We start from the raw sequence: 20,437 nt of genomic DNA, 5'->3' as shown, positions 1-20,437 counted from the left end.
CTCAGCAGGATGCCCTGGGCTAAAGGGGAGCAATGCCCTGCAGAAGCAAATTCTTCCATCCATGAGGAACCTATGGATGCCTGGCTGATCCTGCCCACACGCCAGCCGTGGAAGCTGGGCACACTCCGGTTTGGGGGAGTGCAGCACACAGGGCAGTCAGCTCCATCCCATGCAGGGTTCCTGGTGCCTGGCTCCGCATGCATCCTCTGCCCCTGGGAGCTGGTGGAGGGCCCTGAGGCGATGCTTTGGGGTTGAGGTCTGAGCTGGAAAGCCCAAGGATGCCCATGAAACCCCCAAACCTCCCTCCCCACGTCAGCCCCAGTGCTGCGAAAAACCTGCTTTTGTTTTTCTCCCTTCTACAGGGTGTATCTGTGTCCTCCACTGCCTTGCCCCGGTGCCAGTGCTGAGCCAGACAGTCCCACATAAGTCCTGGCACCCAGCACGGGCCAGGCCAGGAGGAACGCCGAGGCAGGGCTGCCTTCCTCCCTGTGCCGCCTTCGCCCAAGGTCACGGAGAGCGGTGATGCCAGCTTGTGCCAGAGGAAGTTAAGCAGTAACCTAGGAGGTGGCAGCCAGCAAGCCGTGGGCGCTGGGGGGCCGGGGAGCCTGGCCGTGCAAAGGACACAGGGGCACGGCTCAGCCGGAGCCCCCGCTGGTGGGCACGGGGCTGGGGCAGGGGCCAAGGATGTGCCCCGGGCACCGGCTGCCCCGGGGAGATGCGGGGCACAGCTGAGGGCTGGCGTCGGGGCGAGGGGGGCAGCGCGGGCGGCCCGGGGCTGTGGGGCTGTGGCAGGGGCCAGCGCTGGCTCTGGCAGCGTGGGGACAGAGCGGGCTCTCTGGGGCACGGACGGAGCGTAGCCTGCGCGGGGGGCAGAGGGGCTGGGCACGGCGGCGGTGGGCTCTCCCAGGTGGGACGGGGCAGGAGCGGGGTCTCTGGGGGCAGATGCGGGGTGTCAGGGTGGGCGGGGGCAGGAGCAGGGCTCCCCCCGGCGCGGAGGCGGGGGGCTCCCTCCCGGCGGGGCGGGGGCCGGGACGGCAGCAGGCGGCGGGCAGCCCCCGGGGGGCCGGGGCGGAAGGGGCGGCCCCGTCCAGCCCTGCCCGCCCCTCCCGGGGCTGCCCGCGCCGCGGTGCCGGTGCCGAGCCGTGCCGCGGAGCTCCCGCCGCCGCCGCCCGCCGGGACGCGACCCCCGGGGCACCTGCCCCGCGCCCACCGGGTGCGTCCGCGGCACAGCCGGGAGCGATCCCCGCCCGCCCCCCGCCCCCGGCTGCGGCTCCCGGAGCCCCGGCGGGACCCCGGCGGCGCGGCGGGGGTTGGGGACCAGGGGGCTGCGGCCGGGGCAGAGCCTCGCGTGTGTCCCGCGGCGTGGGAGGGCTGGGCGGGCGAGGGGCGCAGCTGGGGGTCGCGGGGAGACCTCCAGCCACGGGGGAGAGATCCCGCCTGCGGGCCCCTAGGCTGCCCCCGCCCGGGGGGCTCGGGGTGCCGTGGGAAACGCCGGGTTTGCTGCAGTGCCCCGTTTGGGGAGGGTTTTAAATGCAAAACCCTGGTTGTGTGGGCAGAGCTGGTTCGTGCCGAGCCCAGCGCCCCCCATCCCGAGGGATGCAGCCGGTGCCGGCGGGGGGGGCAGGCGGGAGGCATCGCCGTGGGTCACCCAGCTCTTGGGTTCGGACAGGAGTAAACCAGAGGGCTCGGGAGCTCCTCAGGGGGCAAGAAGAGGGGTTTGTCCCCCGTGCCCGGCTTGGGACAGGTTGGTGGTGACCCTGGCCCAGGTACGGGGAGGTGGCACGGGGTGGTTGGGTGCCAGGAGGTGGCAGGGTCAGGGTGGGGCATCCACGGCATCCCCGCCTGCCTCGGCAAGCAGCTTTTCAGCAGTTGCAGCTGAAACTTAAACAAACCATTAAGGCCTGGCGCTGGCACTGTGTGGCTGGGCCCAGCGGCAGCCGTGCGTGCACAGAGGTGCCAGGGGAGAGGGTAAGTGCTTCGTCTCCGCTTCATCCCCCACAGCCCCTCTGGTCCCTCGTAGGCACCTCCTGCCTGGATCCCCCCCCCACGCCCTCGCCGCTCCCAGGGCTCCCCATCCCTCCCCGGTGCTCTCCCGCAGCTCTTTCCTTCCGGGCAGGAGTGGGCAGGTGCGGGATTTTTTTTCTCCCTGTGTTTCCTGCTTGGAGGCAGAAGGCAAGGCAGCCTGTGTGGCCTTGCACCCCAACGGCACCGACAGCCCCTCTCTGTCCCCAGGTACCCGCCGGAGCTGCCACGATGGAGCTGGGGAACGTCTCGCAGCCCGTGTACGGCCCCAGCCCCAAGGCACCGGGGAGCAGCACCCCGGGCCTGGTGGGGATGGTGCATGGCTTCCTGCGGCTGGTGCAGCCCAACGCCCTGCCTATAGGTGGGTGCATGGCGGGGGGGGGGGGGGGGGCTGGCAAGGGTGGGGTGGGGTGCCGGGTGCTGCTCGGAGCTGCGGGGTCCCACCTGAGCTCTCCTGCACTGGTGACTGTGCATCCAGCATTTAAATGCTGGGGTGCTGTGTTAGGAGAGGCATGGGTGTGCAGGGATGGAGTGGGGTTACTAAGGACTGCTAGCTGTGTCCTGCCTGTGCCCCATCACAACTGTGGGGCAGTCTCAGGTGAGCCCCAGGACAGACTTTGGTGGCAGTGCCAACCTTGCAGAGTCCTGGCTCATCCTGCTTCCAGGTATCCTTATCCCAGGCCCCAAGACAAGGTGCAGAGCAAACCCCACACTACCTGCAAGTTTGTGGGGTCCTTGCCTGGTTTGCAGCCCTCTGTGCCTGCAGATGACATGGTATGCTTAGGCAGGACCCAGCTTGGAGCCACCAAGAGCAGGGCGTCCCGATGCCAGCACCCTCATGGCTATGCTGCAGGCACTCCCTGTGCACTGCCCAACTTGCCAGCACTCGCCCTCCCTCCTTCACTGCCAAGGGGATGTGTCGCTGCCACAGCTCTGCCCCAAAGTTGCTGCAGGTCTGCGTTGATGATGCCAGGACCCTGTGGCTGCTTGATGCCCCTGGGGCAAGTGTGACCCACCTAGGGTGTTACCACCCTGGCTGCTGGCACTTGTGCTTTCTGCTCTGCTGGGTTCAGCCTCTGGTCATCAGCAACTTACAGGCAAATACTTGGCTGTCAGATAATGCAATGGCTTTATGGCCTTGTTTGTCTCATGCAGATATTAGGGTACAATCACATGGCACCACGTACTGGCACAGCTTGTAATGAGTCCATGGGGCACGAGCAGAGTGAGCCCTGGGGATGAAAGAGGCAGCATGGCAGGGGGGACTTTGCTGCAGCATCCACCCCACGCTGGCACTGCCAGCCGACTGTCTGCCTGGGGCTGGGCTACAGGATGGCAGCCCGAGGGTAGCTGAGGTGGTATTTGGAGCATCCTCCCCCGAGCCTGCCCCTGGTGACCACTGGGGTAAGGACCCCCTTGCTTTGTGGACCCCTGAGAGCCAGGGGGCTGGCAGTGGTGCTTTTCCTGAGTGCAAACAGGCTGTGTGACACAATGGATGGGGAGGGACAGCTGGAAGGGAGAAACATGCCATGCACTCAACAGCCTCTCCAAGCCACAGTGCTGGAGGTGATGCCCAGTGCCGGGAGACCCTCTCTGGAGTGAGCAGGGGGTGGAGGTCTTCTGGAGAGCCCCCCAGGGCCCAGCCCCTGCTCACAGCCCTCTGCTCCTTGTCCCCCCAGAACTGATTGCAGATTTTGGGCAGCCCCAGGATGAGGAGGCCATCGGAAAGCAAGTCCAGGAGGTGAGTGAGCAGCCTGGCCAGGGAGCCGGCAGCCCCAGACCACCACGGGCTGGGGGATGCTGGTGGGTGCTGCTGTAAGACTGAGCCCTGGGTGCTGGGCAGCAGCAAAGGGAGATGTACAACCCCCTGGGGGGACCCATCCTGCCCTGTGGGGGTCTGGACAGGACCCTCAGAGCTGGGGAGCCTTTGGGAGCACCAGTGTTATGCTGCTTCTCATTCTTCCTTTCCCAGCTGCTGCTCTACGAACTGGGTTTCCTGGTCTGCGTGGCCATTGGGCTTCTCTTCATCATCCTTGTGCCCCTGGTGGGATGCTGCTTCTGCTGCTGCCGCTGCTGTGGGAACTGTGGGGGCCGCATGTACCAGAAGCAGGGCCAGCGGATGAGCTGGCGACGCCGGGTGCTCTGGGCCTCCCTGCTGCTGGTCTCTGCTCTCCTCCTGTGAGTGCACTGGCTGGGAGGCTCCGGATGGGACCCGAGGGAGGGTGGAAACGCCGGCGCTTGGCAGCCATGGCAGGAAGCTGCCATTGTTCACAGGAGCAGATCCCGGCACGGCAGGACAAAGGAGAGGAAGCAGCAGCAGTGGGGAGCTGGCCCCGGGGGGTTGCACATTGGCACGGTGCAGACCCTTCCCAACAGCTTCGCTGTGGGGAAGTGCAGGCGTGTCAGGCACCAGGTTCCCCTGTGCCTCAGTTTCCCATGTCCCTCATCTCTGGTCCCTTGGCTGTGTGCAGGGCACTCACTGGGATGCTCTGGGAGCAGGGCTCAGCAGTTTTCTCCAGACCTTGCAGCCTAGGGTTGGTACAGGTGGATTTGGAAGGTCCTGGGGGGGAGCATCAGTACCAAGCTCCTCACACACTGACCCTGTCACCCTTCCCTTGTAGGGCTGGTGATGTCTGCTCCTTCATCAGCAACAGCCGCTTCTCCCAGGCTGTGCGTGACACCTTCCCCAATGTCAACAACACCCTGGACAACGTCCACACCTATCTGGCCTCCATCCCCCAGGCATGCCTGGTCCCCCCACCCTAGCTGGGGTCCCTGATGGGGAGCAAGGGGCCAGGCCAGGCCAAATAGGGAAGGGTAACACTGGGGCTGGAGGCAGGGAAGGGTCCCCACATGCACTGATACCCCATCTCTACCCCTGCAGCAAATCAATTTTATCATCGACAGCAGTGATGTCCCACTGGGCCACGCCAACCGCAGCCTCCAGGGTGAGGGTGTGAGGCGGAGTGGGGCTGGAGCATCCCTGTGCACCTGCAGTGGGCTGCTCTGGCAGGGCTGGGGGTGCTTGGGGAGGGGGGCGCAACTGGGGGTGCTACGTGGGTGTGCCTTGCTGCCCTGCAGATGGTTGCTGACCCTGGGGGCCACTGGGGTGGTTCTCACAGGGATATCTAAAGGGGGTGGGTTTGAGGGCCCCTTCAGGCTCCCACTCGACTCCAGCGGCTGCTTTTCCCCATTCAGGCTCCTCTCTGGGAGGGTGATGCAGGTAGTGGCGGGGTGGGGGTGTCCCCTCTGCCCCCTGCTGGGGCAGTGTGTATGGGATGGGGTCTGGGGTTGTGTGTGTCAGTGTTTTCAGCAGCTCCTCTGCAAGCCCTGGAACCCTGGGGGTCCCGTCATTGATATGGTCTCCCTCATCTCTGCAGACATTGGGCCCAAACTGGGTGGCATGATCACCTCTGGCATCAGGAGCAGCACGGACAGGGCTCTGGGATCCCTCCAGAGCCTCTTGCAAGGTAGTGGCCCCATCTCTGGGGGGCTGGCAGGGCCTTGGCGAGGGCTTAGTGGGGACATCAGGGCTGAGACCTGGGGTAGGTGCATGTTTGGGTGAAGGTCCCAGGGAGGGCATCCATCTGGCCTCCCAGCTGCAGCCTGGGGCAAATGCTGGGACTTTGGGGGGTGCCCATATGCTGTGTTTTCTGATGGGTCCCCAAGGTTCAGCTGGGTGAGGACAAGCCCCTGCCCTGCTCTCTCCCCAGGGATGGAGACACTGGCAGCCGCCTTCAGCAGCATCGCTGGCACTCGCTTGCACCTCGAGGAGCTGCAGAGCAACCACAGCCGGCGGCTGGCCAGCCTGCGGGATGGCCTCAACCAGACCTTGCGGCGCTGCGGCCACCCCTGCAGCAACGTGTCCCTGAGCGGCCTTGCCTTCAGCACCAACTTCAGCATGGTGAGGAGGGGCTGGGTGCACGATGAGGGGCCCCCCACAGCCCCCTCACCCCAGACTTTTGCCCACAGATCCCCAGTGTGGAGCGGCAGCTGGAGGCACTGGGTGATGTGTCCGGCTCCAACATAACGGCGGATTTAGAGAAGGTATGGGGGTCCCTGGCACCCAGGCACGGGGCTGGGTGCTCCTGGCATTGCTGGGCTGTGTTGTGAGGAGGTGGCTTGGGAAGAGCCCTGCTGGGAGGCAACTGCTGTCACACGGATGGAAGGGCTGGCCGGAGGTTTGCCTGCCTGCTGCCCCCACAGCTCCTGGGCGCTGCTGTGGTGGACAGGGTGCTGTGGGGAGCCTGGCTGTCCTGTGCCACCGGGATCTGGGAACAGAGGGGATGTGCTGCTCAGCCCTGGGCTGCGGGCAGGGAGATGAGCTGTCTGCTGTGTCTGCCCTGACACAGGTTAACAGCACGCTGGACATGACCCCTGCCAAGGTGCAAGAGCAGTCCCGGGATGTGGTGACAAGTAAGCAGGGCTTTGTGCCCCATGCGCCAAACTATCCCTCTCCCATGGCTCCCTCCTCCCTTCTCACCTTATCCCTGCCTGGAGACCTCCCCTGCTGCCACCCTGCTGCCTGCAGCCCTGGCTGTCCCCATGTGCCATCATGCTAATGCCATCCTTGGCCATGACTGCCCCCTTCCCATCCTCTCCGGGACCCTGCTGCCCCAGGCTTACCTGCCCCAGGCAGCAGCTCGCAGTGCTAACCTGTCCCTGTCCCCTGCAGAGACCCAGGACCAGCTGGGCCTCATCAGACAGGAGATCAGGAGCTTGCAGGGGCAATTGCCACTCCTGGACGTGGAGGAGAGTGTTGGGGCCTTTGTGGGCAATGCCACGTCAGTGCTGGAGGAGTACAGGGAGCCGATCATCGCCTTGGATGGGCTCAGGTAGGCAAGGGGCTGCTGCATTCCTCATCTCCCTTGTCCAGAGAGATTCAGGCTCTCAGTCCTCCAGTTGCTGAAGGTGGGGGCTTGCTCGGTGCTGGGTCTGTGGGTGCAAGGGAGCCAGAGCTGTGCCTTGCAGGCACCCTGCCCCTTTCCTGCCAGGGTGCCTGGGGGCTTTTTCCTCCCCACAAAGGCAGCTGGTGGGATGCCGGGTCCTGCTGCCTGACTCCTGCCCCTCCTCTCGCCCCAGGTGGAGCGTGTGTATTGTCCTGTGCTGCGTGGTACTGCTGGTGGTCCTCTGCAACACTGTTGGGCTGCTGCTGGGACCCCTGGGCTTGAAGGAAAGTGTGCTGCCTACGCAGCGCAGCAGCCTCTCCAACGTTGGTGGGAACTTCTTCATGGCGTGAGGATCCCCTGGCTTGCCAAGGATGTGTGCAGGAGCAGTGGGATGGGTGGGCAGGGCTGGCCTGGGGATGCTCAAGCCCATCAGATTACTGCAGCTTAATGGCCTGCCCCATGGCAACTCAGCGTGCAGGTGGTAAATGCGAGGGTAAAATACGGTGCTGGTGAAAGGTGTTGGCGCGGGGACTGTTTGCCCTTCACCGGCAGGGGCCTGGCAGTGTGAGCGTGGTCCCATGGCCATGTGGGTGGGTGGTGGCTTGCAAAGCTGGGAGAAGCTACGCCAGGGTCCCAGCCTCTGGGTACAGCCTGGCCGTGCTCCGGGGTTTGGAGGCAGGGAAGAGACATGCTTGCGGGAACGGTGGTGCCTCCTGGCATTGCTGATGGTGCAGGGGGTGTGCAGCCTGTGGGCTCATTGGTGCCAGGACACAGGGGCCTCGGGGGCTGATGGAGTCTCTGTCCCAGCAGAGGAGTTGGCTTTAGTTTCATCTTCTCTTGGCTGCTGATGCTGCTGGTGGTGATCACCTTCGTGCTGGGGGGGAACATCTACATGCTCATCTGCGAGTCCTGGCGCAGCCAGCAGCTCTTTCAGGTGAGGTCCCCGTGAGGAGATGCACCTGCCTGGAGCCATTCCTGCCTTTCCGAGGACTGCTGGTGGAGTGGAGACAGTGCTGGTTGGTTTGGGATGCTTTTCCTAAGAGTTCTGGCCTGCACCATGTCTAGTTTCTCTCTCTCTTCCCTTCTCTCAGCTCCTGGACACCCCTGGCCTGATCCCTGGCTTCAACTTGTCAGAGCTGCTGGGCCAGGAAGGTGACACCGCAAACTTCTCGGAGATGTACAGGTGGGTCTCAGTAGAGTTTCTTACAGCTGCTCAGCACCATCGGATGCTCCCCAGGATGGGGGAAGCTATCCCCACCTGCCCTGACTGCAGGCAGGCACCAATGCCAGGGAAGGAGCGAGGTGGGACTTGCCTGCGCGGGTGAGGACATGTCCCTTGGAGGGGGTGGCCCCTGCCTGCCTCGTTCAGCCCCATGCCCCCATCTCACAGGCAGTGCCAGCAAGATGCTGCCCTGTGGCAAACACTGCACCTGGACCAGAGTGTGTCCCTGGATGAGCTTTTGAACATCAGCCAGGTGAGTGCAGGGATGCCAGGGTCTGGGGGGCAGAGCTGGGAGTGCAGGTATGGCACGTTGGGGACAATGAGGGGCCAGCACCATGGCCCATTACAGCTCTCCTTGCTCCGGCAGTACACAGGAGACATCTCTGCAGCTTTTGAGAAGATGAACATCACCCTGAGCCCCATCTCCCTGCTCAGCCAGAGCCAGAGAGACTTGCTGCTGAACACTAGCCAGGATGGGCAGCCCCCTGACTTCACCCCCACGCTGGAGGTGGGCTGAGGGCAGCCAGGTGTTGGGATGGAGGGCTCCAGATGTGTGTTGAGGGGGGTCCACAGCCCCCTCCTCTTTGCTGCTGTGGGAGTCCCACCACAGGCTCCCAGGGTGTCCCCTGCCATCCATGTCACCCCTTGGGGCAATCAGGCACCTCCCCCCAAGATTCTCTGGCTCTACTGTGCCCCACAGGGGTGGGGTATTGACCCCCTTTGAGCCCCGGCCATTCTCATGGCTCGGTGTCTGCCTTTTCTAGCTGGATCAAAATGTGACCCAGGGAAGCCTCCTGGATCTGGCCGCAGAGCTGGAACAGCTGGCAGACAAAGTGGTGAGAGACCATGGCCATCCTGTCCCTGAAGCCACTGGCTGTGGGGGCTGCTCTGCAGGCCTGTCCGGGTGCTGAGGGAGACAGGCCCTTCACCCTCGCCCAGCTCTTTTCTCCAGCCCAGCCCCCCATCAGATGGCTGTGATGGGGCAGGGACCCCCGTGCTGGGGGTGCTGCTGACTGCAGCTCCTCCAGGGCATGGATGTGAAAGAGGACCTGAAGGCTGATGCTAGCAAGCTGAGGGAGCTGGACAAGGAGATGCAGATGAGCTTCTCAGGGCTGCTGGTGAGCAATGCTGGGGTGGGGAAGGTCCTGGGGGTGCTGGCTTGGGCTCCCCCAGAGCTTGAAGCCTGCTGGTGGGGTCTTGGCTGAGCTGTGGGGTCCACACTTCTGACCCATCTCTCTCCATCGCTAGCAAAGCCTGAAGGAGGACATCCACTTGGTGCAGAGCAGGGCTGCCCAGCTTGAGGTAAGCTGCACAAGGGGGCCTCCTGAGCGCACCCCAGTCCGAGCCACCCTGCAAAGCACCCTTGGGCTCCTGCATTGGAGATGGGGGGCTAACCTGCAGTCTGGGGGGCTGCTGGCTGCTGTGGGACTCCCCAGGCATGCACTGTAGCAGCTGCTCATGGGGCAGAGGGCGGGGGGTCCCATGCTGCCAGGCACAGGCTCCCTCCACCCGAGGTACTTGGGCGCTTCCAGTGTGTGACTGCTCGGGGACACCACAGCTCAGAGACACTGTGCCTCGGGGGTTGCTGCCAGGCAAGGTCGGGGAGATGCAGGGATCCCATATCCCCCATCACACTGCTGAGAGCACCTTTCACACCAGGCACAGACAAAAGCTGCGCTGGACAAAGCTAGTGAAACCCAGCAGTTCCTGGAGAGGGAGACAGCAAACATCATCAAGAACGTGAGTTTTTCTTGCCCTGCTGCCGGGCCACCTGGTGGGGATGTGACTGGCCACCCACAGCAAGACCTCTGTGCAGAGATGCCAAGCAATGTCTGCCTGCTTGTCCTGCTCTGTTGTCTTACCCGGGGGTCCCCTGCACCCCTGGGTGCCCCCTCCCCTTATGGCACCCCTGGCAAGGGACTGGGGCACTCCTTGCAGCCCCATTGCTGCTGGGTTGAGGTGGTCTGACAGCCCAGATCCTGACATGGAGGGGACGTGGGTCATGGAGTGGGCCGGGGGTGCAGCAATCCCCACTCTCTGCTCACCCCCCTGCAGGAGACGTGGGCCTTCCTGGAGGAGCTGTTGGACTTCTTTGAGACTTACATCTTGTGGGCTAAAAGCAGGGTGAGTTGAGCCTTTCTTGGTGGAGGGAAGGGGAGGATAGGCTGCAGGGGTTTGGGGACACTGCCATGTCCTGTCCCCACTGCATCCCCAGCTGACAGGAGATGTGGCACGTTGCAAGCCCATAGCTGAAACCCTGGATAATGTGGAGACCATCACCTGTGACTACATCCTGGACTCTCTGGTGAGCAGGGCAGCAGTGTGTGGGGTGAAGCGTGTGTGGTGTGTGGCAATGAGGTCCCTTTGTCCCCCTCATGCACAGGATGAGGGGTACCCATCTGTCCTGAGCAGGCAGGGCTCAGCATCTTCCTGGCAGATTGCTAAGATGGCTAAGAACAGAGGCCACTCTGAAGGGGTGGGCGAGTGGTCTTTGGGGGCCTGGGAGCAGAAGAGGCTGTCCCAGTTTCTGTCTGGGCCCTGATGGCTCTCTTACCCCTATCCAGAACGGCTTCTGGTTCAGCCTGGGCTGGTGCACCTTCTTCCTGCTGCCCAGCATCATCCTGGGTGTCAGACTTGCCAAGTTTTACCGCCGCATGGACGTTGCTGATGTCTACAGGTGAGGAGCCACCCACCCCCTGCAACCACACTGGGTCTGGGGTCCCCACCGCACACTGCAAACCGCCCCTTCATGTACCCCATGGCAGCCAGTGGGGCTCATCCTGAAGCAATATGGACTGGTGGGGGGGGACATGAGGGAGGTGGCTAGGGACCATCAGTCTCTGAGGATGAAGATGTTTTTGCAGAGGAGCCTGGCTCTGCCCGCTCTGTAACTCCTCTCTGGGCAACTGAAGGGGTGAGCAGCCCCGCCTCGGAGGAAGGAGCCTGGCTTGCAGGGCAGGGATGCTGCCCCCAGCCTGGCTCGGGGGTCCACCACCCGACTCACGCTGCTTTGCACCGTTTTCCGTGCGGGGGCCCCCAGACGGCAGCACCGCTGTGCGCTGCGCAGAATGCAACGTGCTGCGCCGCTGGCATCGTTGCCACCAGGGTGCAGTGGCTGCTCGAGTGCCCGGGGCCGCCGGCGCCATGGGGCTGCCCCCCAGGCCCCTTTCCCAGTGACTCCAGCAGCCTCACCACCAGCACGGCAAGTGAGCGGTTTCCAGTTGGATTTCCAACTGCTGAGGGCTATGTCTTGGCCCTGCAGCGCAGCCGAGTGGCTGGGGGTTCCTCAACCCCAGCCCCCCAGATGCCAGCGCTCTGCTCCAGGGTCGCAGCCAGCTGGGGAGCCAGCGTTTGCGGCACCCCCGTGCCCTGCGCAGCCCCAGCCAGCCTTCCTCCCTGCCTGCCCCACTCCTCCTCCATCCATGCTCTGGCTCTCCCAGGAGCCATGCTGGGGCTGTACACGGTGTGTGCGGGCCGTGGCGCTGAGCCAGGCTGTGCTCCGGGTCCCCAGCAGTGGCCCTGGTGCCTTTCACATCCCCTGCAGCCGGCAGCTGCAGACATGGGCTCAGCTGCCCAGGAGACTTGGGGGAACTGAAATTGTGGTGTGGGGGAGCTGCGTGCCACTGAGCCAGCAAGTGTGGGGCCTCACTCTGCCTGCCCGGGGAAGGAGCAGTGATGTTCTGGGGGCAACAACGTTCGGGGGGCTGTAGGAGCCCATGCTCTGTGTTCAGGTGGGGGAGCCGGGATGGAGGGCGCCATAGCACCCTGCAGACCCCTCGTGTCCTCTTTGTGTGCCCTGGGGGAGACCTCCCCACCAGGAGATGCTGGGCTGTCCCAGGAGGTATCTTCTCACTTCATTGACGCTGTCCTCTATTTTTCTTTTTCTCCTCCAGGAATGAAGACTTGGAGATGTAAGTAACAGTGCCAGGTCCCTGTGTGGGGTAGGGGGCAGTTCCTGTGGCACAAGGGGCGACAGGGCACAAAGGGAGGGGGCCAAGGAGGGTGCTGGTGCCAGGGGAGGATTGGGAAGGTGGGAGCTGTGCAGTGTGGACTGTTCTGGGGTCCCCCCATCATCTTCCCACACTCTTATGTTTGGGGGTGCTGCTGCTCCCAGCCTCCCCCAAGCTGGTGTCAGGGGGGTGTCTCCATCCCCTCTTCCCTGTGGGGCTGGGTGACAGGGGTGGGATGATAGCTGGCCATCCCAGCACATCGTGGGCTTTCCCTTGCTTCCCTTTGTGACTGGGGGTGACATAAGTGACTTTGGTTTTGCAGGCCACCCATGTTCAACTTCTATAAAATCCCCCGGCCATCCACGAGGCATTAGCATCTCTTGCTCACAGCATAAGCAAGGAGGAGATGGACATAGCTGCTCTGTCTGCTGCGTCTTCTCCCTGGATGATGGGGAGGAGGTTGGGACCTTCCAGCTGAAACCCTCTCCCCAGTTCCCATTATGTGATGACCTGGTATGTGTGGGAGGGGGGTGGGGAAAGCTGCCCCTTGCACTGTCCCAGGTGTGACTTCAGACCCCCAGACCAGACCCCATGGGCTCAGGGCAGCTTGTACGGTCCATGTCCCTGCAGCCTATGCTGCTGGCCGGCGGGAATCTGCTCACCCAGGCCTCCCACTTGAAAAATGTGACTATTTATTTTTGCAGAGAGCCTGACTCTTTCCAGGGCTTTTTGGTGTCAAACAATAAATGGGGTGTTTGCATGCACTGCAGACATGTGGCTGCACTCTTCACATCTGGCTGCAATGGAAGGACACGGGTAGGGTTAGGGAGGGTTCCCCACTACTGGCACAAGCTGGGGCTGTGCCTAGGACTAGAAGGCTCTTGCTGGGGTCCCCAGGCATGCCTTGCCCACAGTCAGTCCTTGGAATCCTGACCCAGCCCATGGGTCGAAGCAGGACCACTGCTCAGCATCACTGGGGCTGGGCGACATTCCCCTCACCAGGCAGCCCTTTGCACCAGTGGCTGGGGGGATGCCAGGTCCTTCCGTGGGACAAGCCACAGCAAGAGACTCCTGTCTGTGAGATGCCATCCCATGCTGTCTTCAGTGCACAGGCACTTTCCTGTGCCCTCCAGTGACCTGCTATGTGTCACCTGTGGGTTTCCAGTTAGTTTATGGGGTGCCTGCAGCCTGCACCTCCCTCCCTCTAATGGGTATGGTGACATGGGGACTTTCAGTGTCCACCCCTGCATGTCCCACACTGCTGCACGGCATGCATGGGCATGGCGAGAGCTGCATGCACAGATATAGCAAGGGTGACTTGGCCTGCACCCATGGTGGAGCAAGTGCAGGTGTCACTTTGTGCTGCTCCTTGGCGCAAGCACAGGGACCATCCTGAAAGCTGGGTCAGGCATGGGGGACGTACGTGAGCAGCTTGACTCATTTCCTTCGTTGCAAAGTCCAAGACTCTCTGGAGCAGAGCAGCGGGGCTGAGCTGGCCAGCTCAGCCTCTGCTACATGCATTTGCTTTATCGCTTTTTCCATTTGCCTTCATATCTTCTAATCACTATTTTTTCCTTCAGGCGTTATCTGAAGCTGCACCAGCCTTACCTCCTGCTATCTCCCCCTAGCACCCATCCTGACCACAAAGAGCCCCATGCTTGCCCACCACCCAGCTGAAGCTGGGGTAGCTCAGCCCCTGCTCCCCCCAGGGATGTCCGCGCTTTCTGGTCCTTGGGGCAGGATTTCCCAGTACCCTTGGAAAGCATTCAGCTCAGTTTTGTCTCTTGCTCTGCCTTTGCTCTCCCCTACCCTGAACTCTCAGCCTCCTGAATTGTGACTGCTTTCTGCTCATCTAGGAGCCACATGTGGAGGTCTCTGCTCCCACCGCACGGCGTTCCCCACTTCCTCTTCCCTTATAATGCTTCGGGGACACCAGCCCATGAAGGACTGCCCCTGGCTTCAGTTTCTGCTCTCTGGCTTTGTGGGCACTGCTCCCTCCCTGCTCCCTTCTCTGCTCAGCCTCCAGCCACGGCCTTTTCTCTACAGAGCTGGCACTGGAAGGTAGGGAGCTTGACCCACCCTGTTTGCTGTGTCACCGTGGCCACCTGTATCAAAACCCAGCCCTGGCACTGAAAATCTCCCTGCAAATTACTGCCACAGCCTTTGCCAAAGCGTGAGGCCTGCTCTCAGCATCTCCCCATTCAGTGCTGCTCCAGGGCAGCATCCCAGTCCCTGGAGCCATGGCTCTGAGAGTGGCTGGGTCCATCCTCCTCCTGAGCAGCCTTAGGAGGCAGGTGAGAGTAGCATCAGGTAGAGCCAGCAGCTGCTCAGGGAAGAGGCGAGGAGGGCTCATTGCAAAATATCCACCGTGGCTGCTGCTGGCTCTCCTGGCAGGCCAGGCTCCCTCCGCTCACGTGAGCGGCAGCTGCCAGAATCCACCTCCCTTGCACAGGAGGGAAACTCGCAGCACCCTATGGCCACAGCCCAAGGCCCATAAGGAAGTTCTCGTCAATAGCCAGCCAGCCTCTAAAGAACCGTTACGGCAGTTCCTCTTCCTCTTGCCAGGCTTTTTTCCACCACAGAGACTTTCCGCAGCCGAGCCCTTGTCTAGGGGAGGCCCTGCTACATCTTTGCAGTGGTTTGATAAACCAGGATCCCTCCAACAGCAGCTGTGCCACTGTGTGCCTGGGGCAGCAGGCTCCCACCAGGGCCAGCCTGGTACTCCCTGTTGCTGGTTTTCCAGCCAGGAACAAAGGGACAAGTTGCAGCTCTTGAGAAATAATTCTCTCTTCCTCAACTCTATCTTGGGCCCAGCCACAACCATGCACTGCCTGGATGGCACTTCTGTGGCACACCCGCTCCTGCCTCCATGGCTTCATAGCGGTAAGGAGCCGAGTACAACAGAGGGAACGGGCTGTTTGGGTACAGCTCGACCTCCAATCCCAGCATGTACCAGCAGTGAACCATACTGGCCAGTACCAGTGAGCTGAACTTGGCCACTTTTCACCAGAAGCAAAATGAAACTGCTCTCCTGAGGGTGTGCATCCTCACAACATCCACCACTGTCCCAGCGCTGCTTGAGGAACCTTTATTTTTAAAAGGAGTCTGTCTTCCACACTTAACCCCACTCTCAAGAGGACTAATGCAGGTGAATCTACCCCATCCCAGCCAGGCTCTGCCTGTCCAGCAAGGCAAGAGACAGCTCCTTCACACCACAGCCTGGAATGCAGGGGCAAAGCCACAGCCAGGGTCTCCCTCCTGGAGGAGGGGGCCAGAGAGTGAGCACCAGAGGGAGAGGCTGGAACCTGAATTTTCCTGCAAAACCGCTCTCAAGTTACACTGACTTTGCAAACAGAGGCACAATATGAGCCAGACAACCCTGACAAAGCCCCTTTGTGTGCAAAGGGCAAAGGTAGAGGAGATGGGAACACAGGGCCCCGGGTGTCCTGCAGCATAATCTAAGCTTCCACAAAGGAAAGGGAGAGGCAGGGCCAGCACCAAGCTTGCACAGGCTGCTGCCAGCTTCTCAGATCAGAACAGAGTTTGGGTACCGTCTGGGATAGAGAGATAAGGGAATTAGGCTGCTCTCTTCAGCTAAGTAGCTGCAATCAGTCACAGCTACAGGACTGATCCCAGAGGAATTGCAGCGAGACAGTTCGCAGAGTGCTGCGGCTGCCAGCGCATGCTGGGACCCCCAGTACCGCGGAGCACCACGCTGGCGTTTAGCATCTGACTGAGCCCAAAGCAGCAGGACTTGCTGACCCCACTGCAAGAAACATGCCCTGTTTCTCCCAGGCAGAGTTTGAAGGCACCACCCAACCTGCTGAGCAGAGAATGGCAGGAGGGAAAGACTGTGTGTGTCCCTGCCCACCACTCCACCACCAGGCCTAGAGAATCAGGGAAGCAGAAGTGAAGTTATAAAGGAACCAAGCAAACAAAAACCAAAGTGCTGTGGGCAGGGAGCAGTTCTGTAGTCTTGTAGTGCAGCCAGCGCTTTCATCTGCAAACGCACCCGGCATTTGCTCCTCCACTGGGGCACATGAAATTGCACTTGCTAGAAATAGCCAGAAAGCCTGCCCTGGCTCCGGGTGAGATCACCCAACCCCAGGCACCCAACGGACTCTTTGAGATGCTGCTGCAGCGAGGCTTCAGAAAGGAGCACGCTTCTGTACTGCCAGGCAGGGCAGGATTTCCTGGGGTGGATGCAGCTTTCCCCTCCTCATGCACCCAAGACTCAGGATCCTGTTGTGCTTCACCCCTTCACACAATGTCACTCTGTACCAGCGCCGAGGGTGAGGAAGTCCTGGCTGTGGGCGGCTGAGGGGCATCATCAGCCGCTGCTTTTGAGGGGATCTTGTGCTCTCGGGGTGGGGCAGGTGGGGGGAAGGTGGGACTTTGCAAGGCGTCTGAGTATATCTCATCCTGAATGCAGGGACGCTGCATAACTCTTTGCAGCAGCGGCTTAAGCAAGCCTACAGTCAGATGGTTCCCCTCGCTGGAGAAGGGCACTGGGTCCTCCTGCGAGTGAGGGAGGTGCTGCAGGACCACGGTGAGGATGTCTGAGGCAGTCAGCTCAGCAGGGCACAGCGGCCACAGAATGTCCAGATAAGGGTCCAGCTCCCGGTGCTGGGCAAACTCTGCCAGCAGCGTGGTGAATATCTCCTTGTTAAGCAAGGGGCTGAGCTTGCAGAACTTCTCTGCCACCTCCACCACCCGCTGCCACCGCTTCAGACGAATGAGAAGGTGCAGAGCTTGCAGCACGGCCTTAGGCCTCTTGCTGCAGAGCAGCAGTTCGAGCTCCATCTCATCATCTGCCTCGCTGCGCTTGTTCTTCCTGGCCAGTACTCCCAGTGCTCTCTTGTACAGTGGCACCCGGCCCTCTGGGCCCTCTTTATTGCCATATGCCCAAGAGATGCTGACGTACTGCTGGGTCAGCTCTACAAAACTTGGCAGCCACTTGGGTTTGAACCTCAGGAAGGAGGCACAAATGAGCTCAAAGAGTGGGACCACCCCATTCTGACCCACCTCCTCCTGCTGCGGCCCTCCCAGGACCTTCTTCCACACCTCCGGAGTGGCCCTGGCTACCAAAAGGCCATCCCCATTTTGCTGCAGCTGCAGGCAGCTCCTCGTGGCCTTCCAGGCAGCCTTGGGGAAGGAGGTAAAGATGGAGTTCAGGTACACCAAGTTGTCCTTGTCCATGTCAGAATGCAAAATGCGGCTGACCTCCTGCTCCACCAGTTCCTTGCAGTAGCTTTCCACCTCACTCTCTGGGGCACATACCACACAGGTCTTGAGGAGCTCCAGGCTCATGTAGCTCTGTAGCTCCAGGCACATTGTGCTCAACAGCTTGGTGTAAGTGTCTTGGAGGCCTTGGGCTGGCTTCTGCTTCTCGCAGAGACTGTGTTGCAGGATGGTAGTGAGGACCACAGGAGCCTGGAACACACCACCTTTCTTCAGCTTCTCCACAGTCAGCTTGGAGCTGCTGAGGCTCCTCCTCTGGTAGTATCTGCAGGCCTCCTCAAACACCATCTCCACCAAGCACAGCTCAGGTGTGCTGCTGTCCTCAGGTTTGGAGAAGCTAAAGCTGTAAATGCCAGTTTGAGTGAGGAGCTGGATGCTGTCCTCCTCTCCCGGGGACTCCAGGAAATGGACCTCTTTCATGCTCAGGATTTTCTTTTCTATGACCCTTCCACTGCTCTGGTCGACGAGGTACAGGACGCCAGACAGCACGCAGGCCAAGATGCTGCCAAAGGTCTTCAGTGGGACAGGGCTTCCTTGGGTCAGGGCCCCCCCCCTCTACGGTAAAGATACGCCTCTGTGTCCCATCTGGCTCCACCATGTTCACAGCACCCTTTCCGCTCACCAGCAGCAGACCCCCAGTGTTAGACACAGCAGAGGTGTGAATGTCCAAAGGTGCCAAACCTGAGAGAAGACCCACAGAACCAAGCAGGAGCTTCCTGAAGTCTGACTCATTGCTGGAGCGCAGCACCTTGCTGTGGACGAAGCCTGCAGAGGGGGCTGTGATGGTGAGCTTTGCCTTCTCAGGGTGCCAGATGAGGAGAAATTTTGAAGTGGTGGCAAAACCAGCAGCAGCAGGCACCAGGAAGATGTGCTGGGGGGAGGCCAGGACCTGGTACTCAGGGCTGTTGTGCAGGACTATGCTCACGGTGCCCAGCCGCACACCTTGCTCCCCCACCTCCAGAGCTCGGGTGCAGACGCAGAACCTGAAGGCACACTTGCTCGAGTCCCCGTGGGCGTCCAGGGGAGGCCTCTCCTCACACCACACCAGGCTGGCTCCCTGGCTGCACAAGGAGACGATTCGTGCCCGGGCACCCTGGCACAGCAACAGCGTCTGCAGCAGCTGCCAGCCCACAGCCACCACGAAATGCCAGACCTCGGTCCGGCCATGCTCCCACACAACGGCCAGCACCCAGGAGCCCGGTGTCACGGGGCTCTGCAGGAAGAGCGCTCCCACGAGGGCCGGCTGGGGCAGCTGCCAGTTCCTCTCCAGGTCGGCCCCAGCGATGCCGTGGCGCTGGAAGGCCACCACGCGGGGCAGGGGGGGCGGCCGGTTCTTCTGCAGGACCAGAAGGTGCTGCCCGTCGGGGCTCGACAGGACGCGGCTGGGCGCTTCCCCCTGGCACAGCAGCTCCCGCAGCCGGTGCCCGCGGCTGAAGTCACTCAGGTCGGAGACCTGCCGCAGCGTCCCGGCCCGCTTCATCCTGGGGCGCCCGCCCTGCGCACCGGGAACATGCGCCAGGGCGAGCAGGGGCACGGAGCCCCGCTGCCGCCCCGACCCAGCCCCCCCCCGCGCCCCGACCCCGGGGGACCCCCCGGCACCCTCCTCCCCCGGCGAGATACCGGCCCCCCGGCCCCGCGGGACCTGCCGCAACCCCAGCCCCCCCCGGCTCCCACCGCCGCCCCAGGGGACCCCCCGCTGCCTCCCCGCCCCCAGGCACCCGCGGGGCCTACCTGCCGCGCCGGCCGCCTGCCGGGCCGGGTCGCGCCGCCCCTCCGCCGGGGCCGGGCCGCTGGCGGCTGGGCACGACGCGGCGCTGCGCAGTCACGAGGCGCCGGGCTTCCGGGCGGGGCCGCGCCGCGCCGGGCCGCCCCACTCCTACTTCCGTCGCCAGTGCGGGGAGGGTGGCGGGGCTGCGGCTCGGGGGTGGCCCGCGGGGCCTCGCAGGTGGAGGGGCCATTTTTTACCGGGCGAGGGTGGGTGTGTCAGTCTCCCCGCAAAGCGGCGAGCTCCGTCCGGCCCAGGAAGAAGTCTCCCCGCCGCTGCCCTTGCCCGCCCCGCCTGCGGCTGCCGCCGGGAAGCGGAGCCGCCCGGGTAACCGGCAGGCGGCGAGGCCCGGCGCTGACAGCGCCCCGCCCACCCCGAGCGCCGGCGGCGCTAGGACCGCGCGGCGCGGGCCCCTCGAGGCGCATGCGTAGCGCGGCCGGCGGCGCCTGCGCGGTGGGAAGGGGATCGGCTCGCCCGCAGGTAAGTGCGGGGTTCGGGGGGGCCGCTGCTCCCCCCCCCGCCCCCCGCGGCCGGGCCGGGCACGCCCCCCGGCGCCCCTCCTCAGCGCCCGGCCCGGCCCCTGTGGCTCTGCCGTCCGGCGGTGATCTCCGTGGGGCGGGGATGCTGTCCGCCGCGAGGGGCCTCGCCGGGCACCGTCTCCCGGCGGCGGGGCCCGCCGCCCCGCCCGTCCCGTCGGGGCGTCCCGCAGGCCCCGCTCTCAGGGCCGTTGGGGGCGCCTCCCCCGGCCTTGGGGCAGCCGGTGCTGGCGGCGCCCCGCCGAAGGGCTCGGGGGGTGTGTGTGTGCAGCCCGCTTTGCCTTCCGCGGGGCGGCGGGCCCGGGCTGTGCCAGGGCCCCTGGCTGCCCACCCTGGCCGGCGTGAGGCCTGGCCGCCCCCTGGAGCCTTGGGAGCAGTTTCTACAAGTCTGTTGCCTCGGGAGTGGCTCTTTCCCTCGCCCGCCCGCCCGCAGTGCTGCCGTTACCGGTAACCGCGCTGGGCGAGCCTGTGGCGGCGGGCTGGGGTCGCCCGGCCCCTCGGCTGTGCCGGTGCAGCTGCTTCTGGGCCACTGCGCCCACTGGCTGCTTGAACGGTCAGGGTTCAAGATAACTCCTTCCAGAAAAAGAGTGAGCAGGGCATATTCTTTGATCGTTGATAATTCTGGTCATCTGCTCTGCCTCGTGGTCCCACGAGTGCTTGTATCGGTAAAGCAAAGGGAGGCAGCAAACAACGGGAAGGGAGCGGGAACTTGTGGATATGGTGCTGAAGGCAGAGGCAGCTCGCTACATAAGGAAGCTTGCAGCCTCTGTTAAAACCCTGTTGCATGCATCACTGCAAGAAAGTTTGCTCTT

At 62.9% G+C, this 20,437-nt stretch overlaps 3 protein-coding genes across 8 annotated transcripts in view; 2 read left to right on the top strand and 1 right to left on the bottom strand.

Moving 5' to 3' along the window:
- Nucleotides 1-1,155: 1,155 nt before the first annotated feature.
- On the top strand, nt 1,156-12,852 carry LOC121093323 (prominin-1-A-like). Of its 3 annotated transcripts, XM_040605257.1 has the most exons (26): nt 1,161-1,213; nt 2,002-2,126; nt 2,233-2,383; nt 3,702-3,763; nt 3,995-4,200; nt 4,644-4,764; nt 4,907-4,970; nt 5,403-5,492; nt 5,736-5,926; nt 5,995-6,069; nt 6,375-6,438; nt 6,698-6,857; nt 7,105-7,257; nt 7,722-7,845; nt 8,003-8,094; nt 8,302-8,386; nt 8,501-8,641; nt 8,898-8,969; nt 9,162-9,251; nt 9,382-9,435; nt 9,793-9,873; nt 10,189-10,257; nt 10,349-10,438; nt 10,698-10,810; nt 12,027-12,044; nt 12,406-12,852. In XM_040605257.1, the coding sequence occupies exons 3-26, from the start codon at nt 2,254-2,256 to the stop codon at nt 12,455-12,457; spliced, it is 2,397 nt and encodes a 798-aa protein (XP_040461191.1). In that variant the 5' UTR covers nt 1,161-1,213; nt 2,002-2,126; nt 2,233-2,253; the 3' UTR covers nt 12,458-12,852. The 3 variants fall into 3 exon arrangements, 2 of the variants coding, with proteins under 2 accessions (XP_040461192.1, XP_040461191.1); XM_040605258.1 differs by lacking the exon at nt 2,002-2,126 and having other exon boundaries at nt 1,156-1,213; XR_005829550.1 differs by lacking the exons at nt 1,161-1,213; nt 2,002-2,126; nt 9,793-9,873; ... (3 more) ...; nt 12,027-12,044; nt 12,406-12,852 and having other exon boundaries at nt 2,177-2,383; nt 9,086-9,251; nt 9,382-9,436.
- Nucleotides 12,853-15,157: 2,305 nt separating this feature from the next.
- On the bottom strand, nt 15,158-19,148 carry HPS6 (HPS6 biogenesis of lysosomal organelles complex 2 subunit 3). The gene is given in 3 exon segments (XM_040605251.1): nt 15,158-17,876; nt 17,878-18,819; nt 19,056-19,148. Coding segments are annotated over 2 exon segments (2,460 nt in total). The 5' UTR covers nt 18,805-18,819; nt 19,056-19,148; the 3' UTR covers nt 15,158-16,343.
- Nucleotides 19,149-19,508: 360 nt separating this feature from the next.
- Nucleotides 19,509-20,437, top strand: part of ARMH3 (armadillo like helical domain containing 3) — a 129,910-nt gene continuing 128,981 nt past the window's right edge. For all 4 annotated transcript variants that reach the window (XM_040605254.1, XM_040605253.1, XM_040605256.1 and 1 more), the window contains exon 1: nt 19,509-19,569. The gene's annotated coding sequence lies outside the window, so the exon portion shown is untranslated. The remainder of the gene's footprint in view (nt 19,570-20,437) is intronic.

The sequence above is a fragment of the Falco naumanni genome, chromosome 9 (assembly GCF_017639655.2).
Source record: "Falco naumanni isolate bFalNau1 chromosome 9, bFalNau1.pat, whole genome shotgun sequence".
Lineage (NCBI taxonomy): Eukaryota > Metazoa > Chordata > Aves > Falconiformes > Falconidae > Falco > Falco naumanni.
Note: the sequence above shows the minus strand (reverse complement) of the source record. Positions and strands in the feature narration are given on the sequence as shown.